Source organism: Medicago truncatula, chromosome 8, assembly GCF_003473485.1.
Source record: "Medicago truncatula cultivar Jemalong A17 chromosome 8, MtrunA17r5.0-ANR, whole genome shotgun sequence".
Classification (NCBI taxonomy): Eukaryota; Viridiplantae; Streptophyta; class Magnoliopsida; order Fabales; family Fabaceae; genus Medicago; species Medicago truncatula.
Genome location: NC_053049.1, coordinates 10558721 through 10585173, shown reverse-complemented (window position 1 = coordinate 10585173; position 26453 = coordinate 10558721). Strand labels below are relative to the sequence as shown.

Sequence of the window (26453 nt, the reverse complement as noted above, 5' to 3'; positions counted from 1 at the left end):
TACAATCCAAAAAAACAAAATAATTACCATAAAGACATTTTACCAAACACATAGTGTGCAATTTTTAAACAACCAGGTAATCTAACAATTTGTAAACCCTAAACTACCACATTGTACTCTAAACAACTTCTAAACAACAATTCCTAAGTTAATTCATCACTAACAATCATCAAAACTAACATGCAAGCAAAATTTATAAAAACCTAAAAATGTTATATTTCTTCAAAAAAAAAAACTAAAATTTCTACAAGCTAAATGCAATGAAGTAGGGTAATCATCACTTACTTGATATTGTGGGAGAAATTGGCTTTAAATGGCGCAAGAATGGTGAAAATCGCACTTGGAGGGGAAAATTTCGTGTTTGGAGAAGTTGGAAAATTGAGGAACTTTGTCTATGTTTTGCTGATAAACGACTTAAGTAACTGCTGCGTGAGTTAATTCACGCTGCGTTGCTTAAGTGACGCACAAAATACAACGTGCGCAAGTTAAGACACGCTGCCTGACTTAACTTACGCAGGGGTAATTTAAGCAACGCTGCAGGGCCCGAGCGGAAAGTGCTGGACGAAGAGCAACATTCAAAAAATAAAATAAAGATTAATAAATATGAAAATACAGGACAAACAAATCTTTTAAAAAAGTCTCATAGTAGGAGCAAAAACATTTTTTTGAGTGTAAAAACATTAGTAAAAAAAAAAAGGGAGTAAAAACATATTTAAGCAACTCATAAGAAAAAATAAATGCAAACTACAAGAATATATATTTAGAAGAGAGAGTTAAAGACATTTTTTCATTTCCTGAAACATATATTGAAACAAATTTTTGTTATTACAACGGTTTTTTCATTTTTCACAATCTTCTATATTAAACCCACTTCGTTTCAATTTCCAACCTTATCTTAGGGTTTTTTCCGTTCCCTCTTCTCTGTCTCAAAAATCCCTTTCTTTAATTTATTCATTCATGAAGGATTTGAATTCCGATCTGTTTGATCCGGTTACGGTGATGGAATCCGAATGGGCTCACGGTGGTTCTAGCTCCGACGCCGATTTCGGATTTGCTTTCAATGATAGTAATTTTTCTGATAGGGTTTTGAGGATTGAAATCATGGCCGATCCAGTTGATCCTCAACCTGATTCTGAAAATTGTACCTCTATTGCTGATTGGGCGAGGCATAGGAAGAGGAGACGTGAAGATATCAAGAAAGAAAACGGTATTGTTCTATCTAGGTTTTCATTTTTGTTCAAAAATTTAATTTTGTCATTATGGTTTGTTTATTTTGATGAAAAATTGAATTTTTTGCTCATGGGTTTGTTTAATTTGACGAAAAAATGATATTTTTTTATTATGGGTTTATTTTGATGGATTTATTTATTTTTAATTGTGGGTTTATCTTTTAGGTTCTTTAGTGATGAAAATGAAAAGGGTTTGGTTGTAGATTTGTAATGATTTTTAGGGAAGAAAAAAAATTATTGTGTGAAGGAATAAATGGGTTAGAAGGGAAAACATAAATTTGTGTATTTTGATGAAAAATTGTTTTTTTATTTTATTTTGGGTTTATTTGTTAGGGTTTCTAGGTTGCCCAGTGATGAAAATGAAAATAGGATGATTCTAGATTTATAATCATTTTTGTGAAGGAAAAATATGATTATTTGAGGAAAAAATGGGTTGGAAGGGAAAAACACAAATTTGTGTGTGTTTTCCGTTAATGGGATGCTACCAAATGTAATTATAAATCTGGAGAGTGGTGTGATTTTTGGGAAAATGTATTGCATAAGTAGAAATTTGAAAGTGATTGTTACTGGGTCCAAAGTAAGTAGAAATTTAAAAATGATTGTTACCGGGTCCAAAGTTGCAGAAAAAAGCTTGGTTCTTTTAATGGATGGATGTTTGGGTATTATGTGATATTTTTGTGTATGTTGGAAAATGTTTGTGTTGGTTTGTTTATTTTCTCATCATGCAGCGTTGTAACCTGATATTATATGGTCTTCTGTTTGCAGTTGGGGATCTGCCGGATGAGCAGATTTTGAATGGGAACCAACCTGACATGGATGATTGTGTGGCTTCTGAAAATCAGGAGGAAGAAGTTGTTGCAATGGTTGAAGAATCCCCTTCTGGTATTATCTTAATTGCGCAATACTTGAGTTATTAATTATTAGGTCTAAGATATTCTTACTTGTTCTCTCCCCTACCCCCATGCCCCTTTGTTTGTATATTTCATGCCCCTTTGTTTGTATCTTCCATTTCATTGCTGCTTATTAAGATCTTGTTTTATGGAGGGGTTCAAAACACTACATTTTCTCAATGAAATACCATGATTTTGAAGATGATCACTATTAATTTATGAAATTAGGGTATAATTTAGTAAGGAAATTATTCTGTTACGGAAAGCATGATATTTTCTCTTGGCTTGTAAGTGGGAAAAATGTTCTTTCATTGAGTATGAAGCTATCAGTATTACTCTATGAACACGTCTGATTTTGAAAATGTTAACCTAGGTGATGAGGCTGTAAATGACTTAGGTGATGAGGCTGTAAATGACTTAGGTGATGAGGCTGTTCATGACATGTCTGATTTTGAAAATGTGAACACGTCTGATTTTGAAAATGTTAACATAGGTGATGAGGCTGTAAACGACAATGATGAACCCAACCTGGGCATGGATTACTCTGAACCTGCAGTTGTTAGAGTTAAAACCCTACATATCAGTTCTCCGATCTTGGCTGCTAAAAGCCCGTTCTTCTATAAGGTAGACCAAGTTCTCTATATCTTTATATTGTACATTGTATAGTTCTGCCAAAAATATGTTTTCTTAGCAGTGTTTATTTACCTTTTGCAGCTTTTTTCGAATGGGATGAGGGAATCGGAACTGAGACATGTCACCCTTAGAATTAATGCCTCTGGTATAAACATTGATGTGAACTTTTTATAGTTTTTGCCTTATCATTTAATTTGCCCTCAAATAGTCACCTAAACGTGGTATACTTCTTTTGCATGTTACAGAAGAAGCTGCTCTCATGGAGCTACTAAACTTTATGTACAGTAACACATTGAGCATTAAGACAGCACCTGGTTTGCTGGATGTTTTGATGGCTGCCGATAAATTTGAAGTTGCTTCATGCATGAGATATTGTAGTCGGTTGTTGCGAAATATGCAAATGACACCTGAATCTGCATTGCTTTACCTGGAGCTGCCATCTAGTGTCTTAATGGCTGATGCAGTTCAACCACTAACTGATGCGGCAAAGCAGTATCTTGCTAGCCGATACAAGGATATAACCAAGCAAGTGTTTGTTTTTTTATTTAATTTGAATTGCATTAGCTTAGATTCAAGCACTGCAAACTCTAATATGTTTTTTCTCTTCTAGCTATTCCTATACAGTACTATCTTTTCTCTTTTAAGAAGTTCTTTCTATTGACTTGTCAGGGACTAGAGAGGTGTGTGTGTGTGTGTGTGTGGGGGGGGGGGGGGGGCAAAACATTTATTAAACTGCGTATTTGTGTATGTATTGTTGGAACTCTTTCTTTTTGTGGACGGCTGTTACTTTTGAATAGTCAACTTCATAGTTATACACATTTTAGAGAACTCTATTGTTGGATTCCATGACAAAAAGTCTTTCAGGAAACATCTAATTCTCTTTTACCTTATTGATTCTAAATTTCTATTCTTTAGAAAAAAAACACATGTTTCTTTTGTAGTTCTTCATTGGCTTCATCTGAATATCATATTTCTTTTTTAATGCTAAATGCTAATAATTATACATCATGTATATGACCAGGTTCCAGGAAGAGGTTATGAACTTGCCCCTAGCCGGAGTAGAGGCAATATTATCTAGTGATGATCTCCAGGTTGCATCAGAAGATGCTGTTTATGACTTTGTGCTGAAGTGGGCTAGACACCAGTACGGCAATCTGGAAGAAAGGCGAGAAGTCCTAGGCTTGCGGCTTGCACGATTTATCCGCTTCCCTCATATGACCTGCCGAAAGCTTAAGAAGGTCTTAACCTGTAGTGACTTTGAACATGATGTTTCATCCAAGCTTGTCCTGGAGGCTCTATTTTTCAAGGCAGAGGTTCCACATCGCCAACGGTCACTGGCAGCTGAAGAGCCTGCTTGCTCGAGCCGTCGTTTCTTGGAGAGGGCATACAAATATCGTCCTGTCAAGGTGGTTGAATTTGAACTTCCCCGCCAGCAGTGTGTAGTATACTTGGATCTAAAGCGGGAGGAGTGTTCCAATTTGTTCCCATCTGGCCGGGTTTATTCTCAGGCTTTTCACTTGGGTGGACAAGGGTTTTTTCTGTCAGCACATTGTAACATGGATCAACAAAGTTCTTTCCATTGCTTTGGGCTGTTTTTGGGAATGCAGGAAAAGGGATCAGTGAGCTTCACGGTGGACTATGAATTTGCGGCAAGGTCAAGACCAACAGAGGAGTTTGTTAGCAAATACAAGGGCAATTACACATTCACAGGTGGCAAGGCTGTTGGCTACAGAAACTTGTTTGCGATCCCCTGGACTTCGTTCATGGCTGAGGATTGTCTTTACTTCATTAATGGCGTTCTACACCTAAGGGCCGAGCTCACCATCAGACAGTGACACACATGCGGATTCCAATTTGTAATCTTTTTATTGCAGTTGGTATCTCTGACCTGTTTTAGATGTCGAATACTCATCTGTTGTAATATTGTTCTGTCAATGTCTTCTTCTTTTGGGGCTTTTGTTCTGTCAATTAACCTTCTGTGATATTGTTGTGTTAGTTAACCTTTTCTAATACTGTTCTGTAAGTTAACTTTCTGTAGTAGTGTTCAATATCTATCTAGACCATGTGCATTAGGTGTCTACTGTTGCATGAAATCGAAAGGATAGTTAGGAGGACCATGGTTTTATTATCTAGATTATGCATGGAGTTATCAGTTATCTAGGTTTCCTGAACTTGCCTTCCATTTTTGTGATCAGCCCAAAAGTTGTTCTTTTGCAGGCTTGGTTTAATGTCGCTCATGTGCATAATATGGCACAAGATTGGACAAAACATGCCTAAAGGCACTGAAGGACATAATCAATTTGTTTTGATATGGGTGTTGTAAGAAACTCACTTGTTTGGCTTGAGATTTTTTTTATCTTTATCTTTAGTTCTAATTACAATATTTCTGCCTGTACTTATTGTTTCTATTTTGAATCGTAGACAAATATAAAATATAAATTGAGGTTGATTTTCTAATATTCTTCCCATAGTATTTAAGAGGTTAATTTAAGAGACTCATACCGATTTTTAAAGTGTTAGATATTAAATATAGACATCTCTCAGTCGAAATTTAAATATTGATTCATCATGTTGTAGGAGTTCAGTTTTTCTGTTAGACCCAACTATTGTTGATTGATCTTATAGTGTCTAACAATAGATGAATACATTCACAATCACATGCACCGTCTAATAATTAAATTTTTAATTAAAATTTAACAATGAGTGGAGACATGAAAATGTTGAGATTTGGTGAAAAGATTAAATCAATTGAACACTTACTCAAAGGTCTCACGGTTGAATTTCTAATCTCGTATTTAAAACACACGAGATTTGGTGAATCGTATTCTATTCTAATTCTTAAAAGAACCAAGGAAGGATGTGGAATCCAATTCACACACGATCAAAGGCATGGTGTACATTAATTTACAAAGTCACGTCACTTTAATATCTTTTCTAGAGAAACACAAGGATAGCATGATAGAGGTAATTTGTGCACAAATGCCACCATGCTTATTTGGTGATATACATGAGACAAGGTTTACGTTTTCATGGGAATCGAGTGTTTCATACTATTTTCACGTCATATTTACATTCATATAAAATGCAAGTATATATATATATATATGGGGAAAAAAGGGATAAATATAATGAGCATAAAAAGAAAAGTTGACAGATGTATAAAATGAGAGTAAAACAAGTAGTGACGAAAAACATCACCCCTTATTTAGACAACTAGCCTAAAATAGGTGATTTGTTAACATGCAATGCAAATGTTAATTATTAGTAGTAAATTGTTCGAGAAAAATGAAAAATGAAAAATTCTAGGGATCGATAAAGATATTTTTTTTTGTAAATCGCCTTCAACGTCTCTTAACTCATCAACCGAACTACTACGCAGAACCTTAAATTAAACGATTGGTTGAAGGAAAAACTAGTTAAGAACTTTTCTATTGTAGAGTGATTTATTGCTTTTAATTTCAAGAACTAAATTGTCTAATTTTAATTATAATCATAAACCTAATTATATTTTGCAAACGATATAATCATAAAAAAACAATTTTCCAACGATGGTTCACATAAAAACTAAGTTGTCCATATTTATTTGACTAAAGGACTAAACTATTCTTATATTTTTCTCATGAACCAAATTGAATCTTGCATTTGTCTCAAGGAATAAGATTCCCACTCTTAACTTTATTCAAAAAAAATTATTTTATTTATTTTTAAATAAATTTAAAGTATTTTCTTAATTTATTCTTGCATCTTTTACTTTTCCAAATTGGTGCTTTAAGTATTAAAACATTATCACAATTAGAAATTGAGTGATAAGTTGGTTTGGTGGTTTAAGGGAGGAACATACAGATTTGAGTGATAAAGGGATTATCGGTTCAACTCTCTCTACTAACAAAAAATACTAACACAGTTAGATTTCTTGTCTCAAAGTTAATCTTCTCATTATCAAAGACTTAAGACCATAAAGACATAATGTGATCTATTAAAATAATCCATATTTCTTTAAGGAAAGTATACTTATAGCATTTCATTCATAATCAATTGTTCAATACATACTGGAACATCAATAAGAGAATTGGGTTGCCTTTGACTAAACTCAATAACAAAGTTTTTAAATTAAAAATTATAAAAACACTTATAGTTCAATACCACAAACCAAATTCAATAACAGACACTAACCTAACATGCTCCTACATTGCTCAAGTTCACGGTTGCAGTGGCGTTCTTTGTATCCGACCTGTTGGGTTGGCTCCGAGTGGTGATGCTATTGGCCGCGTTCCAATCGTTAAGTAAATGGACAACTCTATTCAAGATTTACATACTAGTTTTGTCACATTCTGTCATACCTTCATGTTTATCATTGAGGGTGGTGAAAACTACTCAAACAAGTACTCAAAAATTCTTGACTCCAAGCCTTATTTGTGTTATCAATCAAGTTATCAACCGTTGTATTTCTAAAGTGAAAACTACCTTGATTGGCACAAGATATGCGACCACCGTCAACAAGCCATGGTTCCTCCAATATGGCGATGTTTGCACCTGACCCGATGCACCATCGAGATCCTGCACATACAATAAATTTTCCGTTAAAACTACTGCTCCACACATAACTTAGGTTATGACCCATAGGTGATGCCAAGAAATTGTTGTTTGGATAATATTTGACTTAAACAAATGAGACGCAAGGGCATCCAGGTTGATTTGGAATTTTCACGCTTGTTTCTACAATTCGTCTGGATGAACGTTATGTTTGTCATATTTAGGGTGTCTGAAAGGAATTTGTATTAAGGCAACTCTTAGAAAAATGTCAATACTTCATAAATTTTTAAAAGATGTTGGTAAAATCTCATACTAAAACCATTAGACCTAGAACACTTTTCAGGTGGCATAGAGAACATTAATTGCTTCTTTATACTATGAAAGGAGGTGTAGACTTTTCATTATTTGAAGTAGAATAGACGACATTATAACATTAATTAGAGGATCACAAGTTCTTTTTTTTGTTTCTTTTTGGCAAACAATTCGAAAAAAGAATAATTAGTTAAAATGGTCACATAGTTAACTTCAGCCGTTATGAGACAAAATGTTAAATGAACATGTGGGTTTCTACGTGGATCCCTCCTCAATGGCACATAATCATAAACTCATGTGACTTATTAAATCCACGCATATCATCTCAACTATAGAGTCACGTTGAGATTAAAAAATATTAAATAATTTTTTTGTCATGATTTTGATGTCATATACAATTTAATCATGCGCGAAATATTATTGATGTAGAAAGTAACTTGTTCATTTAGCATGTCACATATTAGTGGTGAAGTTAGCCTGAATTTTTTTTTCTTCTTTCATACATCAAGTCCTACTCGACTCAAAACTTGAAACTCAAATTATTTTTGCTTACTCGCTTTTGTTTTTTACAATTTTAAGATTATCTTGAATCAATCTACTTTATTGTCTCACCACCAAAAAAAAAATCTTATTGTCTATCAATTTAAATAAATAAATATTATTTATTTTTGTAAAAGAAAATGTTAGTACACCATATTTTACGTGGGAATCAAGTAAAAAATAAGCCAAACCGTTGAAAATAAAAATAAAAAAAGAGAGAGAAATTTCAGCAAATACACAAGGTCAAAACCGTCTATTTAACAAAACCGACTCAGTCGTTTCAATCCCACACGCTTACCCTACCTTTATTACCCACACACACTCATCAAAATTTCCCAAATCACAATCTCAAAAAACTAGGGTTAGGGTTTCAATCTCTCTCTCTCTCTCTCTTTCTCTCTTTCTCTCTCATCAACCTTCAACCATGCCGAAGAACAAGGGAAAGGGAGGAAAGAATCGCAAGAGAGGAAAGAACGAAGCCGATGACGAAAAGCGTGAGCTTGTTTTCAAGGAAGATGGTCAAGAATACGCACAGGTTCTTCGTATGCTTGGAAACGGTCGTTGTGAAGCGATGTGTATCGATGGAACAAAGCGTCTCTGTCATATCCGTGGAAAGATGCACAAGAAGGTTTGGATTGCTGCTGGGGATATTATTCTTGTTGGGTTGCGTGATTATCAGGATGATAAGGCTGATGTGATCTTGAAGTATATGCCGGATGAGGCCAGATTGTTGAAGGCGTATAGCGAGCTTCCGGATAGTGTGAGGCTTAATGAAGGAATTGGTGGTGGGATTGATGGGGATGATGATGAGGGTGATGGGAATGATTATATTGAGTTTGAAGATGAGGATATTGATAAGATTTGAGGGGTTCGTGTTTTTTTGTTCAAAAGATGGGTTTTTTTTATAAGTTTTATGGTATGATCATGATGATGATGTTATGTAATGGGTAGTGATTTTATTGTTGATGTGTTTTGAATTTTAATGTTGTATTGTGAGATAATCATATGGTATTATGCTGAATTTTAATGCGAAATAATATGATAAATTGTTGTTATCTTAGTTTTTTTTCTGTTATGTTTCTATTGCGATTGATGCGGCTTCAATTGTGATAATTTTGTGATTGTGGGTTACTATGGTTGTTGATATTCTTTTGAAACTTTTGATAGCTGATACTATCTGGTTGTTGTTGTTTTCTACTGCGTGTTGTATTTTAGCTGATGATTGTGTTGTGGTGTATGATTTGGAGGGGTGTAGTTGATTTTGGTTTTTGTTCTTGGGATGTTGAAATGAGAATAAAGATATAAAAAAAAAATCATGATTTTTTGGGTTGCTGTGGTTGTGGATATTCTTTTGAAACCGTAATATTGTGTGCTTGCTGTTTTGTTGTAGTTGCTGTTTGTTTTTGTTCTATTATCATGTGGTGGTTGTTTTGAAAGGATGTAGTTGATTTGATTTTGGTTACTGGTTGTGGATTTTCTTTTGAAACCTTGATACCGTGTGTTGTGTTTTCTGTTGTTGTTGTTGTTGTGTTTTCTGTTTGTTTAGTGTGTTGTATTTTTTATTCAGAAAGATGGTTGTGTTGTGATGTATGGTTATTTTGGAGGGATGTACTGGATTTTGGTTTGGTTCTTGGGTGTTGGAATGAGAGTGTAGATAATAGCTAATATGATTTTAAGTGATTTTTATTGGTGGGTGTTTCCCTGCCCTGTATATTTCTTTTCATTAGATGAAATGATTAGCATTGTTAGGAAATTTGGCTTGAGGTTGATTGTTGTAGTTGTTTTGGAGGAGTTATGTTTGGCGATAACTTGACATGTTAAAACTTATCATTGTTCTGTGATATGAATCTTCAATCTCATTGCAATTATTTGATTTGTGAAATCTTTTAGTGTCTATGATATTAATCGTTCAGTCTTGGCAGTTTTTCATCGTTTCTGTTGCATAGTTATCTGTTTTTGAATCAAGCTGTTCACAAGCCCTGCAATTTTTAACTTAGGATGCGTGGTCTGCTCTAAAGATTAGACAGTGTTGGTGAATCTAGATTCCTTGTGTTCACAAATTTACAAATCCATTGCATGCAACAAATCAGGGTTGTTGCCTCTTCAAAAAAAAAAAACAAATCAGGGTTGTTAGATGGAAATTGAACTGTGTGGCTTCAGCTTATAGTCATGTCAATATATCTTGACATGTGAATTCTTTTCATTTTTCTTTTGTATGAATGCTTCAGTCTTATTGCAATAGCTTGATATGTGAAGTCTAATCATGGTGTGTGATTTGAATCTCAGACTTCACAGTTTTCATAGTTTCTGGTGTATAATTATCTGTGTTTTAAGCAAGCTGTTCATGAGCCCATCAATTTTCATATTTTGTGCGGTTTAGTCTAAGATAATGTTAGTAAATCTGGATTCCTTGTTGCAACTAATCTGCAAATCACAATTATTAGATGGAAATTTGACTGTTCGAATTTTGAGTTTCTTATTTTTAACGTGTTTAAGTAAATTTGAGGTGCTTGATTTTCGTCTAAATGCTCTAATATATTCAGAATGTGTGCTGTTGATTTTCATCCAAAGTCTCAGGTATTTTGTTAGGATAAGGATTTGTTAGTTATTTTTCAATTATCAATCGATGTAGATTTGGTAAGGTTAATACAATTGTTCAAAAATTAGTTACGTGGCTGACTTATTTTGATAATGAGCATTTGTTCTTTTCCTATGGATGTGATTTGCTCATGTATTTTATATGCCGAAGATCACAAGAATAGCTGTGGAACTTATTTCCCAGTCAATTGTTTGTGTGGTTTATCTTTGTCGGTCCTGCTTTTGCTTAATCAAAACTGGATGTGGGTGAATTGTGAAATGCATGCTTATGAGAGTTGACTATGAAATGCAAATGCCAGAGTTGACATGAAATTTCCAGCCGAATCTTAGTTTCTTCCTCCTCATATACAATGTCTTCTTTTTTATAATATGTAGTTTTGATTGTGCGACGATGAAAAATTACGAACGAGTAGGTTAGATTATGTAACCAATGTCTGGTGGTTCAAATGATAGAGAGTTTGATTTCCGTAAACAGTCTCATCATAGTAATGTATGTATGATAGTATTGGAACATTTCCATGAATCCGGATTTGCTGTGATAGATATGTTGCTGCAATTGTCAAATTCGAATCGCTGAATGAAAACCAACTGGTACCCCAAGTTTGTTCTGGATTGCAGAAATGTGAATCATTTGATTGTTTGCCAAACTCTAAATTTTTTAACCGATTTCAAACGACTATATTACATTTGACTAGCACAAATTAAAGTCCCAATTTAAGATTATAAACACCATTTGCTTCAAATGATAAATGGAGCGGAGTTGCAAGGAGGATGAAAATGTGGGATATAATATACTCGAGAGTCCTATAGGACAAGGTTTATATCTCATTCCTCACTATATCGAGTCTTTCTCAGTAGACCATTGGAGTGACTAACAGAAGTCTATGTTAGGTGTGCCACAGCATATTAGTGAATTTAGTCCAAAAAAAATAATATTAATGACAATTGTTAGTATTTTTTTTTGCGGTGGTTTTTCTAAAATCACGGTAAATTTTCATGGCTTTTACAAAAGTTTACTTTTGTAGCTTCAAGATTTTTACATCTAGCTTACCTCAGGATGTGATATTTGCCTTGCGAAAGTTAATCCAAACACATACTAAGTGAGCTATAACCTATCCCCACATTATCTCGTACTATTGATGTCATTGCATCATAAAAAAGGAGAGTGTTTAACGGTGGTGGACAAAATCTCCGATTGGGAATCCACTCCCCAACAGATTATCATTATCATCATCTTTTTTCTTTAAACCAGCATTACTAAATCACGTTATCTTCCTCCTCTCTCTCCCCAAACTGTCACCCTCCTCTTTCTTGGTATTTCTCTCCACTTGCCCAACAATTCATCTTTTCAAAACAATCAAATTCTCTTTCACACACGTCGCTTTCTAGTGCTACACGAGTATTTTTCATAAACTTGTGAAGGTGAGAAAAATGCAAGAAGTCCCCTTGCACTTTCAAGAGATTTTTTACTATAATCACACAAGATTGCAATTGATCTAACACATAAGTCAGAGACTTCCTTGTCTTACACAAGAGGACTTTTACATTACAAAAGAGTAATTTTATGAGTGTCTGTGCACTTTTGAATTTGACAGAATTTTGGCACATGTAAAATATGTGGTCTCTTGTTTTTTTTTTCTTCAAACTGCTCAAGTTCTTATATAAGAGAGAAATGAGGGAACCATTGTTTGAAGGTTGTCAACTCATCAAAATCGTCCTCAAGAAGCTTTGATTTAAATTTGAAACTTTGCCTCAAATGGATAATGTCATTGAATAATACTATAAAAGTCATTTTCTTCTTATGAAATGATTTGTTACATTCTCTTTGCCATTGAAGTTCTATGTTTGCTTCTGCACGTGGTCAGAAGAAGACAAACAGTGCTATCAGAACTCAAAAACAACCTTCCATCAGAAGAAGACAAAATCAGTTAGAGTCATCCAGACTACAAACGTGTCCTGCGGAACTTGCTTCCTTCAGATATTGAGTCCATCGAGCTTGTTATTATCTGAGTCCTTAGAACATCTTCTGATCAGAGTTTGACTTTATGTTGACCTTTCTCTGTATCATCTTCTATGCCTTTAAAAGTTTTCAATGTTTCTCTTGAAATGCTTTCCATTGTGCTAAGAACTTGATGTATCAGAATCAAGAACTTGACTTTGATGTTAGAATTTAATTCTATTATACTGCATTCTTGAGCACATATTAGAGTACGAAAACATTCTTTCATACATTGTTATCATCAAAATCTTATAAACATTGTTCTAAAACCCACTTTAGTTCAACAACTTGAATTAGAGGCACAACGCTACAAGGTATCCACATGCTTGTTAACTTGTATCCTCTCATTTTTAAATAGATGTAAATCAGTAAATTATAACTCAATTTATAATGTACACGCAACACTCTTCATAAATTGTATTATATATGCTAAGTTAAAAAATTTACACCCCTAAATTAGGGTTCTGGATGCACCACTGCATATGAGGTCCACATTTGATCCATCTATAATAGAGACATATATTGTCGAGCTCGTCTATGCCGCAATGACTTTCTAAGGGTAGAAACATCCCAAGGTTGTAACAGATTCAAACTCATTTGATACATATCTATTACTAGCATGCCCCTAGTTGGACAAAAATAGTTTGCACATGGATCCTCAACCTCAACCTCACAATTTTGAGTGTCAATACCCAGAAAGTGCTGAAAGATGCATGTTTGTAGCAATATATACCGTTCAGTTAACAACGTCGAATATGATATTTTGAACAATTAATAAAATAATCGCATGAATATGTTACTTGAAGCGATGTGTCATTTAACTAGCCAGCTGCCTCGTCTTAAACTAGCAGGCAATATACAAGTAAGCTAGAGCACAAACCCTCCAAGATAAGTCATCAACCAAATCAAGGTCCATGATATCTCTATTCCCACTTAGATGGTGTAGTGTATGTATGTGCATCTCTCTTCCCACTTCCTCACCCGTTCTATCACTAGCATTTCCTTAATACAGATATCTCTTGAACTCGTGTTTCAGGAAGTTGAATCATGCATGAACCACTCTGGTATTTTGAACTTTTTGGTCGACATCCTCCGGGCCACATCCAAGATGATCCACCATCACATCAGACCTTTCATGGTTGATTATTTTTTGGTGAACGGTCGGTCGTGGGTGGGAAAATGTAGTAGACATGACACATCATCCAATGTCACTTTCATCTCGCCAATCGGGGGATGGAAGCTACTACTCTCCATGTACCACCTCTTTTAAAATGTCGACAGCAAGCCATGATCAAGTAAACAATAGCCTATGGTGGTGAGGTTAGCCAAGACATTGTGACTAATGGCGTCCTTGAATCATCTTTCATCTTGAGTCTTCATCACGGTGATCTTCTTTATGTTGCTGACACATTCAGTATGTAATGGAACTAAAGGAATATCAGAATTAATTAGAAGCAATATAATATAAGAAAAGAAAATAAATTAAATTAAAAATAAATAAAACTAGGACGGAGGTATTGTGCATCTCCCTCCCAAATGGTCTACAGACATGGTCTGCGTGCAATGGCAAGGAAGATGTATCGTACGAGCCTCTGGGATATGACTCCAAATCCTGTTGTGGATGTGCCTATTCCTTCTCTTCCTCGAATTCATTCACCTCTAGTGGTGACTCATGTTATGGCTGAGAGGCTTCGCTCTCAACTCTGCATCTCATCCCAGGTTCCTGCCTAATAAAGACAATGGCTGAGACTTTGTTCCCCCTAACGCCATCTAGACATCTTTCCGTTTTTGAAAGATTGAGAAAATCACGAAAATACATGAGAAATCAATAACTATGTATATTTGGAATGTTTTCAAATTTTAGAATCTGAAAACATGAAACACATTTTTCGAAGTCTAAAATCGGAACAATACTAGTACGAAAGAAGAAATAAAAACACACAAAATTAGATGTTTGAACGTGATGAATTAGAGCAAATTTGATGAAAAAGGACAGAATGTAGTGGGTTTCAGATTTGGAGGAATTTTGGGTGCTTTTTGGTTATTGAAACTGAAATGCAGAAGTGAAGGAAAGAGCAGGGGTTCAAACTATATACATAATGTTCCCGGATACTGTAATCCAAACATAAAATTCAGGCTACAGATTCTATAATCTGAAAAGGATTGTTTCACCCAGCTTTTTTAGGATACCTGGTTGTTAAATTTGTGTATCCATACACAAGCTCATTTGTCAAAAATATTTGATTATAGTATATGTTAAGACTGATATTTCTTTCAATAAAGCTTTAAAAAATAAAATAAAGAATGCAATCATTTTTCATCAAAGAAGCAATTAGTATCATCTTTGCAGCCATATATGTCCCTCTATTCATATGTATAGTAAAGTACAATAAACATTTAGAATTTGATCTGATAAGTGATTTTTTGAGAAATCTAAAAGTTTGATGAGTATGTTTGATCATCGTGAACTTTGTACCTAAGTCACCATGAGTTAAACTTTCAAATTGCAGATAGAATCAAACTTAAACTTTCAAATTGGAAGGCAAGTTTGTTATCTATGGCAGGTAGAGTCCAGTTGGTGCAATTTGTTATTCATAGTATGCTAACCTATAGTATCTCTATTTATGCCTGGCCTATTTCTCTTCTCAAAGATCTTGAAAAAGAGATTAGGAATTTCATCTAGAGTGGAGACAAAGACAAAAGGAAATTAATTTCAGTCTCTTGGAAGAAGGTGTGTAGACATTGGAAGCAGGGTGGTTTAAACTTAAGATCCCTCATAAGTTTGAATCAAGCTACCAACTTGAAGCTTTGCTGGAATTTGATCAACTCTCAGAAACCTTGGGCAACTCTTTTGAAGGATAGAGTCTTGAGAAACAACAAATCTATAAAGCATCACATCTTCTCTTCTTTATGGAGCAATATAAAAGAAGAGTACTCTTGCATTCAATCTAACTCCATTTGGTTGTTAGGCGATGGTAAGGATATTAGCTTCTGGAATGACCCTTGGTTTGGCCAATCTCTTGCGAATCTTCTCAACATTCCCGAAGCTACTAGACCTCTCCTAAAATCTATTGTTAATGAATACATCCACAACAATCAATGGAAGCTCCCTCCTCATTTTGTTCGTATGTTTCCTGCAGCTATTCCAAAATTTGTTCAAAAAGATCAGCTTCTCTGGAGACATACATCTTCTGGTAATTTGTTGTTGAAAGATGCATATGATTTCAAAAATCATTAGTATCAAAACGTGCATTGGGCTGAATGCATTTGGAACAAAGATATTCCTCCAGCTATATCCCTTTTTGTGTGGAGATTCATGCACAATAAGGTTCCTACAGATGAAAATTTAATGATTAGGGGATGCAATCTTCCTTCAATGTGTAGCATCTGCCTCAAATGTTCTGAAAACTCTTTTCATCTTTTCTTTGAATGTCATCTTGCAACTAAGCTTTGGACATGGTTAGCTAATGTTATCAGGTTGCCTCTTCTTTTCACTTCAAAGGAAGATATTTGGAATCTTTGTGATAAAGCTTGGTCCCCTCAATGCAAGGTTGTGTTGCAGGCGGTTTTAGTTAATCTTATCAATACAATTTGGTATGTCAGAAACCAAGCTAGATTTAACAACAAATCTATTAGTTGGAGGTCAGCAATTTCCATGATTATTGCATCCACATCTCTTTCTGGTAATCATACAAACAAAGTTTCAAACAACTCAATCAGGGACTTTACCATCCTAAAAGCTTTCAACTGTTTTGTTCACCATCCCAGGCCTCCTGTTTCAATAGAAGTTTTATGACAACCTCCTCAGGTGAATTGGATTAAATGCAACATCGGTGGTGCTTCAAATGGTAATCCTGGAAACTCTGTATGTGGTGGTATTTTTAGAGATCATGATTCAAATGTCATTCTTTGTTTTTCTGAACCTTTGGGTATTTGCACTGGGTATCATGCTGAATTGTGTGTTTTCATGAGGGCAGTAGAAACTATTCACCTCAACTAATGGAACAACATTTGGATAGAAACTGATTCATCTTTAGTTATTATGGCTTACAAAAACTCTAACCAGATCCCTTGGTCTTTAAGGAACCGTTGGAACAATGCTAAGATTATCCTTCAAGGTTTGAATTGTATGATTACTCACATTTTCAGAGAAAGGAACGTTGTTGCTGATTCCTTAGCCAACCATGGTTTATCTTTGAGTTCTATTGTTTTTTGGAATGATGTACCTGATTTTGCTAAACCTAATTTTATTCTCAATAAGACTAATTGGCCGAATTTCAGGGTTTCTTCTTAAGTTTTGGGAGTCTTGACCTAGTCCCCTCCCTTTGTAATTTTCTCTCTCTTTTTTATCTATATTTTGGGTTGGTTAGCTCCTTTGCTACCAACTTTTTGTTTAAAAAAAAAAAAAAAAGTCACCATGAGTTAAAGAATATCCAAATCAGAACTTATAATCAACCACAACCCGTCAATTTCCATGGTCAGTAAGATGATGAAATAAAAATAACAAATTAATTACAACTGAAAAAACTACACACAGCAAATGCTTGTATTTGTGTACCTTGCAATGATAAGAAAGGTAAAAAAAAAAAAAAACGTTAATAAAACTTCTAAATTAACTCCTCATTTTCATTTTGTAAAGGTAAAAAAAATAGACGCAGAGTAGTAATATAAATTACAAATATGTTAAAAATACCCTTGAATTACATGTAAGGCAACAAACAAACAAAAATTGGACCCATTGCAGCATTTTCGTTCATCATAAAGCTATTGAATAAAACACTTGATTTGGTCAGAAAACACGACGTACATAGACTCTCATTCTTCTTTTAGAATTTCTTATCTCTAATTTGCTGACGATACCCTGATTATGAGAGAAAAGTTGGGGCAATCTTAGCGTTGAGTACTTACATGAAAAGTGAGTACTTTGACCCTTGAAATGATAGCACAAGTCCCTCATGTTCATTTATGTGGTCATGATAATAAAGAGAAGTGATTGGAATGGCTAAAGCATAACAGGTTTGGTTTGAGCCTCAGTTATGGTGTCCAGTTGCTCTAGTGTGGCTGAAGAGTATACTTGTAAAATCCATAAATACGAGTTCAGGCAGCATATCAGAAAAACAATATATAAGATCAAAGAGTGAAAACATAAGGACAAAGGCACACTTAGACATTTTCAACAAAAACAAACTCGGAAAATGATTAAATATTAGATTTTCTGCTTAATTGCATAAACTCTGCAATCTATTTTATGTTGTCAATATGCAAAGACAGACATAAACTCTGCAAAATATCAAGACATAACATGAACACTGTACCAACCAAAACGATTAGTCATTCACAATTCTCATCATTCCTCATTTTTACTACCCAAAGGAAAATAAAGAATTGATGTTCATGAATTATTACTCTAAACTACCATTCTGGTGATCAATTTTTACTATTCAAAAAGCTCCACAAACTCGGATTCTGCAACCATCTAATGAAATCCATGTTCCATGATTGCTGCCCACGTAAAAAGAGAATTGCTTCTAAAACTTCAAGGCGGACCTGCTATTCAAATAAATTAGTTGATATAGTTAGCATCAAGCATTCATCATTTGTTTTGAAATATATAACTGACCAATTGAAGCAACCACAATAATTAGAAGGAAATAAGTGGGTTGAAAACAATGCAATCCCATCTTAATAAAGAAATTGTCAGTGGCCCTGTGATTTTGCAGGTAGCTTCAAACTCACATTGTCATAGTATGACAACATAGAAAGCATTCAAATGCCGATTATTGGTACATACTACATAAGTACATAGCATGTCTCTACTTTTGAACTCATCACAAAATTGCTTTATAAAAATAGCTTATAATATGTACATACAAGCAGAAATGGAATCTACAATATAGAACAAGAACGGCAACTGTAGGTGATAATGGTATTGAATCAACCCAAAAATGATTCACTCGTGCAAACATGAAAATTTAAAGCAGAAGAAAGCCTGAACAAACACCAAGCCTTTAGAAAATTTCATAGGATTATAAAATAAAGGGAAATTAATGTAGTTAAAGTAGTTATCAGTTATTAGAGTAGTTTGTTAGTTATCTGTTTAGTTAGTAAGTTACATGTCGGATCCTCCTAAGATAACATTTCTTCCAAACGATAAATAATAATTTTCTTAGAAGACAATAGACTGCGTGATTCATCCAATGTCAAACATAATTTTCTCACTAATCATTTATCATTTCAAAATCACACAATGAGCATCATTTACTTATTCAGTCAGTGCCAACCTCATTTGTTTTTGCTGTTTCACTAGTTTGTTTAAATACCTAACAATATATCAAACAAAAATGAAATTGAAAGCAACAAAAAAATAAATTTATAATATCATGACATTTCATGGCAAAATATATATTATTCTCCATTGCATCATTTAAAGACAGTTTCATCCTAAATCCAAACAAAGATCCAGTATAACCCAGCGTTGTGACTGGTAAAAAATAGCATTTTGTTCAAATAACTACGCTACAATGCTATAGTGTCACTATTTGACAACACGTTGTACTATATAGTTATCGCAAAAACTATAATGCCACTATGATCACTATTTGATAACACCGGTACAAATAAAGATTTCATCAAAATTTTAATTGACAACAGTTTCACACCTTATTTGCATGATTCAATACAAATAACGATATCAAATCAAAATTTCATTTGTTCCCATTTTAATTCAATACAAACAAAATCAACACTAACCTGTGACAAACCCTCAAAATCAACACTACCAATCTACCTAATCTTCTCCTTCCCAAGGATGAATAGTTCAGAAACAATTTGGTTTCCAAACATCACTCGTTCTGTTCAAAAATCAGTTTATGGTGCACCGAACCATAAGATCAGTTCAGTTCAACTCTGGTGAAATTGTGAACGGTTCGGTTCAGTTTTACCAAACTGTTTTAACAGTTCGGTTCGGTTTTTTTAAATCTGCACCAAACTGTTCTACAGGCCTAGTTTTTTTTTTTAAGATCTGCAAATTTTATTGATAACGAGAGTGTACAAGATGCAAAACAAACTCGGGAGAAAAACAAAATTACAATTGTCTCCGATATATACCACCGACACCCCAACAGATCCCAAACCAAAATGCTGCTATGACAGCAGAAATCTCAGCCACAGCACCCTGTAGCAGAAGCACAGAAACCTGATGCTGCTATATGCGTACTGACAGCAGTCAACAATGGCAGCTGCGGACACCGTATACCTCAGCCTCAACCTCGCAATGCAAACAGAAGTGACAACTATTACCGCAACAAACAGTCCTTTGGATTCCAATGCCATTCATAGAACATACAAGCCGGAGAATTGGACCGGTCCAACTGCCATCTCCCACCAAGACCTTGATGTCCTCCACAAGTGCATCCACCTCTCCAATTTTATTGTTGAAAATTCTATCGTTTCTAGCACACCAGATGCTCCACACTACCGCATGCCAAATCATTCGAAAGCCATTACGCATCTTTTTTCCAACCGCAGCACCATCCCAATTTTCCCATAGAATGAACAAATTCAGAGGAATCATGAAATTGAATGCCAACCATCTCATAACATTCTCCCACACCTTCATCGCAAATTCACAATGGAGAAACAAGTGATTAGCCGATTTCAACTCCCCTAAACACATCACACAATCTGATGAGATATCAGGAGCTAGCACTTGTCGAAACAATAAATTTTCCTTTGTCTGAATCCTATTGAGGAGTAGTTTCCATGAGAATGCCATTACTTTTGAAGAAGCATTACTCTTCCAAATCTTCAAAAACACCGTCCTTTGCTCAAATGAGGCAGGTCCCTCCCCAAGCATCAACCCTTCCAACTTCGTATACATAAACTTTACCGTATACCTCCCATTTTCTTCCAACCTCCACCTCCACTCATCCATCTCATGCCCTCCCCTAAACCCATGTAGATCCTCCAACATCTCAACCAACAGTTCATGCTCTCATACAAAGAGCGGACGCCGCCAAGTAAACTCCCAATCTCTCTCCGTAGGTTCTCCCACCCGTAACTCCCCCACCATAGCCTCCTTTTGATTCGACAAAGAAAACAGCCGAAGGTATTTAAGCCGGAAAGGTTGATCCACCCTCCACGCCAACTCCCAAAACCTCGTATTCTCACCACTCCCCACCCTTCTAGTGACTTTGGAATTAAACCAATTCAATTCATCCATACTCACCAAATCCCTCCACCACTTTGAAGCATACGACGGCATTACATAATCATTTCCCACCAACCTCTCTCCAACCACCCTTCCATATTTTTCCTCCAAAACCTCCTTCCAAAGTGCTCTCCTATCCGTCAATAAACACCATTTCCACTTTCCCAATAAACTCAAATTCACCGCCCTCACATCCCTCACCCCTAACCCTCCCTCCTTCTTTGGCTTGCAAACCACACTCCACTTGACCCAATTGATTTTCCTTCCACCCCACAAGAACTCCCTTTGGAGGCCTAGTTATTGCAAACTATGACAATTTTTAAAATTCTGCTACACTACAGTTTTTTTCAATTTAGTGGTATATCATTCTTTTTGAAAGGAGAAATTTTAGGGGGAAATGCAGTCCAAACCATCATTGAAATGCTTTAAGCTACCTTGTACAATATGGCATGAATTTATCTTTTAGATTTCCTTCCCGGGAAAATCATGTCCTAGTAAGGTTTCATAACAGTATCTACATGCCGAAACAGATAATACCTTATCCTGTTAGCGTTTCCCTTTGCTAATAATGTCCCTATCATGTTCTCTGCAATTACTCTGCTGTAAGTCTATATCAGTATTGTCAATTGTCATAAACTAACGATCTTTTTAGGTAAAACGAACATAAATTAATTTTTAATTCCACCTGTCATGTGCTGAAATTCAGATAGACAAATACATTTTTTGGGTTCTAACTGATCTCGAGGAGACCGTTCTAATGGTGTAGTCAGTGATATGAGATCTGTTACGGAAGATGGCAAACTAGCCGGGACAGAACTGAATGGAGAAAATGCAAACGGCTGCTACGGATAAAAAGAAAAACAGAACAGGCACAACAAAGTGCAACACAAAGATGCTGCAACTACGGCAGCAAAGGACTTTCTTCTTCCAAATGCACTTGGGCAATTTCATCAATAATGGACTAAAGAAGATATAGTCAACTTATGCTATTTCTTTTAGGGATCAGAAGAAAAGAAGACTTCATAAAGAAGCCACTATGAAACTGAAACTTCAGTATGTTATTTACAATGCATGTGAAAGCCCACTAAGCTTTATATATTATACAGAAGCTAAAAGCCCAAAACTACTTCAAATTAAAATTTTGAATCACTCTTCCACTATAATCATAATGTAAACTTCTAAAGCTTCTAGGAAAATTACAGTAAAAAATTCAGTGAAATCATGTTTTCGTTGATGAATGAGTTCCCACTTAACTAGTTTGCAGAATTATCCAGAAGTCAATAGTGAACGCAAGAACAGCCTCGCGTACTGATATCTGAATGTCGTTGCGTAGCAGAACATAGGTGTTACGAAAACTCCAATGATATAAGCAAACATATCCAATGATATTTCATCAATTAAAGACAGTTTCACTCCATCTTATTTGCAGGATTCAATACAAACAAAATCAATACTAACCTGTGACGAACCATCAAAATCAACACTACCAATCTACCTAATCTTCTCCTTCCCACTGATCCTATCAGCAGCCTCCTTAATCTTCTCAATATACCCATCAATAGGCGGTGTAAGCGTCGCCATAAACCTATTCACCGGAAATGGAGTCAAATCCGGCACCAAAGCAGCTTCCTTCAAACCCCCAGGCAAAGCTTCAATAGCCTCCTTTTTCATCATCAAAAGATTAGTCTCCGCCGCTTGTCTCGCCCTATGCTTCCTCATCAAAACCCTACTATACTCCTTGGCCAATTTCATCCCATCTTCCTTGGTCAATTCATACTTGGGCAATTTCTCAGCATCAACTAACCCTAACGTTATATAATCTAACCCAGGTGTTCCCATTATCGTTGGCTTCTCAGAAACCCTAAATTTGGCGTTTTTCTTCTTCATCATATCAAGTTCAATTTGACGATCTTTGCTAATTAACCCTAATTTTCCTCGTTCAGCTTCGCGTGCACGTTGTTTGGGTTTGAGAAAACGAAGTGGTGTTGGTGCGTTGAGGCATTGTTCGTAGAGGCGTTCGCGTTCTTGTTTCTCACGGGATCCAGTTGGGGCACCAGGTGTGGGCTCGGCTCCGGTTTTTTTGACAGTGATTTTGGAACGTTTTAGGATTTGACCGGCTTTTCCTTTCCCTTTGGCGGTGCGGCTGACGGAGCAGCGTTGAAGGAATTGGTGTGGAGAGGATGATGGTGGTGACGGTGGTTTTAGCTTTGTGAGGCGAAGCATTGTTGAAACGGTGAAGTGCAGTTCTGTTTTGTTTCTTAGGTTTGAGCTCTGGCAAATGAAGTGGGAGAGTGAAGACTGAAGATGGATGAGTCATGGGCCGGGTCGGTCAAGCACCCACGGCTTCTTATGGCCCAACTAAACTTATGCACAAGTGGTGTATGGAAAAATACACCTGAAGTTCCATTTCCATTTAAATTTTTAATCCATTACACTTTTTAATTTTCTCTCACCTTTCTTCTTCATGTTCATTTCTCTTCCTTTTTCTCTATTCCCCCTACGTACACCTACCTATGCAAAATGACTTTATAGAAACCGTCCTGAATTGAGTTCATGTATACATTATCCATTTCAGAAAGAAAACAAAATTAACTCTTATGTGAATTTAATTAATGCATGTATAGATTATTTCAATTCACAATAATTAAGTTCACGTAGCATCTAAATTATGAAATTGAATGTTGCATGTGAATTGAGTTTGGGAATGTGTTGACACCATTTTTTCGATACAATCATTGGATGAGATAGGAGATCAAATTGCTTATAGATGGTAATTTGTCAATCTAAATTTTAAAGTAAATTTTGATTTTAAAGAAATGAGCAGTGCTATTTGGCACGACTCAATGACCAACGACAACACACCATGTTGGAATCAATGGATAGCATACAATACATTGGGGGGATAAAAGCAATGCCGCACATTATTCATCCAAGGATTATATCAATGTCGCATTTCGTGTTTGTATTGGTGTCGTGCCAACAAGCAATTTCCTAAAATAAATATCTAGCTTAAAATTTAGACCGTCCGATGTCGATGCATCACTCAAATATTATGAATGCCACGAATTGTCATCTCCGTAGATAAAAGAGATGAGAACTTTGGAAAATATGTACAGAATGGGTTTTTAAATATAAATATCAGTGTAGGAATATTTTGGATATTATTATTAAACAAGGGTTTAAAACAATCTTAATCATTGTTTTCATTTATATTTTGAAAACATCAATTATTTTACATTTAAAAATACTTTTTTAAAAGCATGATGAAAAATATACCATTTTTCTAATCACAACAAGTCTAGTATTTTTTGATAAAAAAAGGTCTAGTATTTTATAACTCACCAACTATTTTTGTTTTCTTGTTTACAAAACTCACCAACTAATAAGCCAATCATTTGCCTAAAATTAGCATTCCATGCTTGGAGGTGCATGGCTTCCGCCCAAGTCACCAACACATTCTTTAACCTTTATCACTTGACCGTATTCTTCAATTCAACCAAACAATAACCAAAATTATGTACCTAAACAAACACTATAAAGACAACTAATCGATAACAAATTAATCATGCAAGTTCCTATGTCCTTTTCATCATGTGGTGATCATTGTCATTACTCATTACAATACAACATTTTAATAAACTATTTTTTTCTCTCCTCATACTCATTTCCCCTCAACCACTTTAATTTCTTCCACACACACCTCTTATTTCTAGGCACAAGAAACTCCAAGAGGATCTCAACAAATATATATGAGAGTTGAAGAATTCAAAGCTTTGATGTGATGTCATTCAATTTTGAAACCTAATCATTTGTATATGGTTCCCAGGTGGTATAGGTTTACCTTCTCAACCAAACCCATAAACAACATACACTTCTTTAGATCATTCTTCATCAAAGACTTGGCTTAAAAAGGAATATGATATAGTGGTATATATTCATCTATGTTGTATGAAGCTCATGTAGCAAACAAGAGAGACAAGTGTTCTTAGGAGATTCCATTGTACCTTCTCTCAAATCAAGTCTATATTCTAAAAAAGATCCCTAATTATCACAACCTTAGTTGTAACATCAACGTTTTTTTGTATCTATACGAAGAATTTGAGCTACGACATCAAGTTTTTTTTGTCTATACAACCACAAGGGAACCACGATTAAAATTCGGCAATCACATTTGATTGCGATGCTCTCTATACTCAAGGATCGTGGCGCCAAATTTGTTGCCAAAACTTGGTAGAGGAAGAAACCCAAATTTGTTGCCAAATCTCTCTGCTACCAAATCATAAGAGAAGAAACTCAAGTTTGCGGCGAAGAAATTTTCCCTTTCACTTATAAGTGTGAAAACACTATGTCATGAAAGCTTCAATGGGTTTGTTTCATAAAGCCATTCAAGAAATCAACAATGGAGACACAAAAATTAGCATTCTAAGGTAACATATATAATTCATGGGGCACCACAAATGGTTGCAAATTTCATGGTTATTTGTCTCTATAATGTTTCTATCATCTTTGGTTCAAAGCTCACAAACTTATGATCATGAATCCTTAGAAGACTTGCTTTGCAAGCAAGTGAACAAAGATATAGTAAATCCAAAAACAGGTGTTTTCTACAACATTTCACTTCCTTCTAACTACACAGGAATGGAAGTTAGAGTTGTTAGATTAAGAACATCTTCTTTTTATAAAAGAGGAGTGAATTCTAGTTTCTTCAATGTTCCACCACATGTTGTGCCACAACCTATTAGAAAAAGAATGGCTATACTATATGAAAATTTTGGAAATTGGTCTTCTCATTACTTCAATGTGCCTAATTACACAATGGTGGCACCTGTTTTTGGTTTTGTGGCTTACACTTCATCAGGAAATTCATTCATGGACAATGAGAAGATGAATTTGGTCATCACGCAAGGAAATCCTATTTTAATTCATTTTCATCATGTTAGGTTGCATGAAAAAAATGATACACCAATTTGTGTTAAGTTTAGTGATAGTGGAAATTTGGAATTCAACAACATGACTAAGCCTTATGTTTGTGAAACATATGGAACAGGACACTATACTCTTGTGGTTCCAATTCCAAAAGAATTATACAATAAGAGACAAAGTAAGAGATTTACCATATGGTGGATTTTAGGATTTGTTTTAGGTTTTGTTGGGTTGGTTGTGTTGATTTTGTTGTTGGTAACTTTAGTTAAGGCTGCAAAGAAGACGAGGATAAAAAAATTGGAGAGAAATTCAGAAAATGGCGAGTCTTTTGATACATTTTGGATTGGTGAAACTAAATTGCCTTTGGCTCCAACGATTAGAACACAACCTGTTCTTGAGAATGATTGATGATGTTTTTCATTATTAATGTTAGTTAATGGTGGTTCAATTTCTTACTTTGTTTTGTAGTGTTAGCTTCATGCAAATTATGAATGAGTGCTTTAATTATTGATGTATGTTTTGAGCTTGATCCTTGTTATGAAAAAACAAAATACATAAAAAAAAAAAAAAAAACAATTTTGACTCTA

At 35.0% G+C, this 26453-nt stretch overlaps 4 protein-coding genes across 6 annotated transcripts; 3 read left to right on the top strand and 1 right to left on the bottom strand.

The window, feature by feature from the left end:
• The first annotated feature begins 783 nt into the window (after window positions 1-783).
• LOC25500775 (BTB/POZ domain-containing protein POB1) lies at window positions 784-4832 on the top strand. 2 transcript variants are annotated; one of them, XM_024772518.2, is made up of 7 exons: window positions 784-1207; window positions 1995-2111; window positions 2493-2540; window positions 2613-2743; window positions 2834-2897; window positions 2998-3277; window positions 3774-4832. In XM_024772518.2, the coding sequence occupies exons 1-7, from the start codon at window positions 958-960 to the stop codon at window positions 4585-4587; spliced, it is 1704 nt and encodes a 567-aa protein (XP_024628286.1). In that variant the 5' UTR covers window positions 784-957; the 3' UTR covers window positions 4588-4832. The 2 variants fall into 2 exon arrangements, with proteins under 2 accessions (XP_024628286.1, XP_013444715.1); XM_013589261.3 differs by lacking the exon at window positions 2493-2540 and having other exon boundaries at window positions 786-1207.
• A 3583-nt stretch (window positions 4833-8415) lies between these two features.
• Window positions 8416-9192, top strand: LOC25500774 (eukaryotic translation initiation factor 1A). Its single transcript, XM_013589260.2, has one exon. It carries the CDS (start codon window positions 8562-8564, stop codon window positions 9000-9002), a length of 441 nt encoding a protein of 146 aa, XP_013444714.1. The 5' UTR covers window positions 8416-8561; the 3' UTR covers window positions 9003-9192.
• An 8712-nt stretch (window positions 9193-17904) lies between these two features.
• On the bottom strand, window positions 17905-23240 carry LOC112417226 (uncharacterized). 2 transcript variants are annotated; one of them, XM_024772520.2, is made up of 2 exons: window positions 22402-23240; window positions 17905-18281 (listed from the first exon to the last, which is right to left on the bottom strand). In XM_024772520.2, exon 1 carries the CDS (start codon window positions 23164-23166, stop codon window positions 22435-22437), a length of 732 nt encoding a protein of 243 aa, XP_024628288.1. In that variant the 5' UTR covers window positions 23167-23240; the 3' UTR covers window positions 17905-18281; window positions 22402-22434. The 2 variants fall into 2 exon arrangements, with proteins under 2 accessions (XP_024628288.1, XP_024628287.1); XM_024772519.2 differs by having other exon boundaries at window positions 17905-18284; window positions 22402-23239.
• A 1467-nt stretch (window positions 23241-24707) lies between these two features.
• Window positions 24708-26381, top strand: LOC25500773 (uncharacterized). Its single transcript, XM_013589259.3, has one exon. It carries the CDS (start codon window positions 25387-25389, stop codon window positions 26272-26274), a length of 888 nt encoding a protein of 295 aa, XP_013444713.1. The 5' UTR covers window positions 24708-25386; the 3' UTR covers window positions 26275-26381.
• The last annotated feature ends 72 nt before the right edge of the window (window positions 26382-26453 follow it).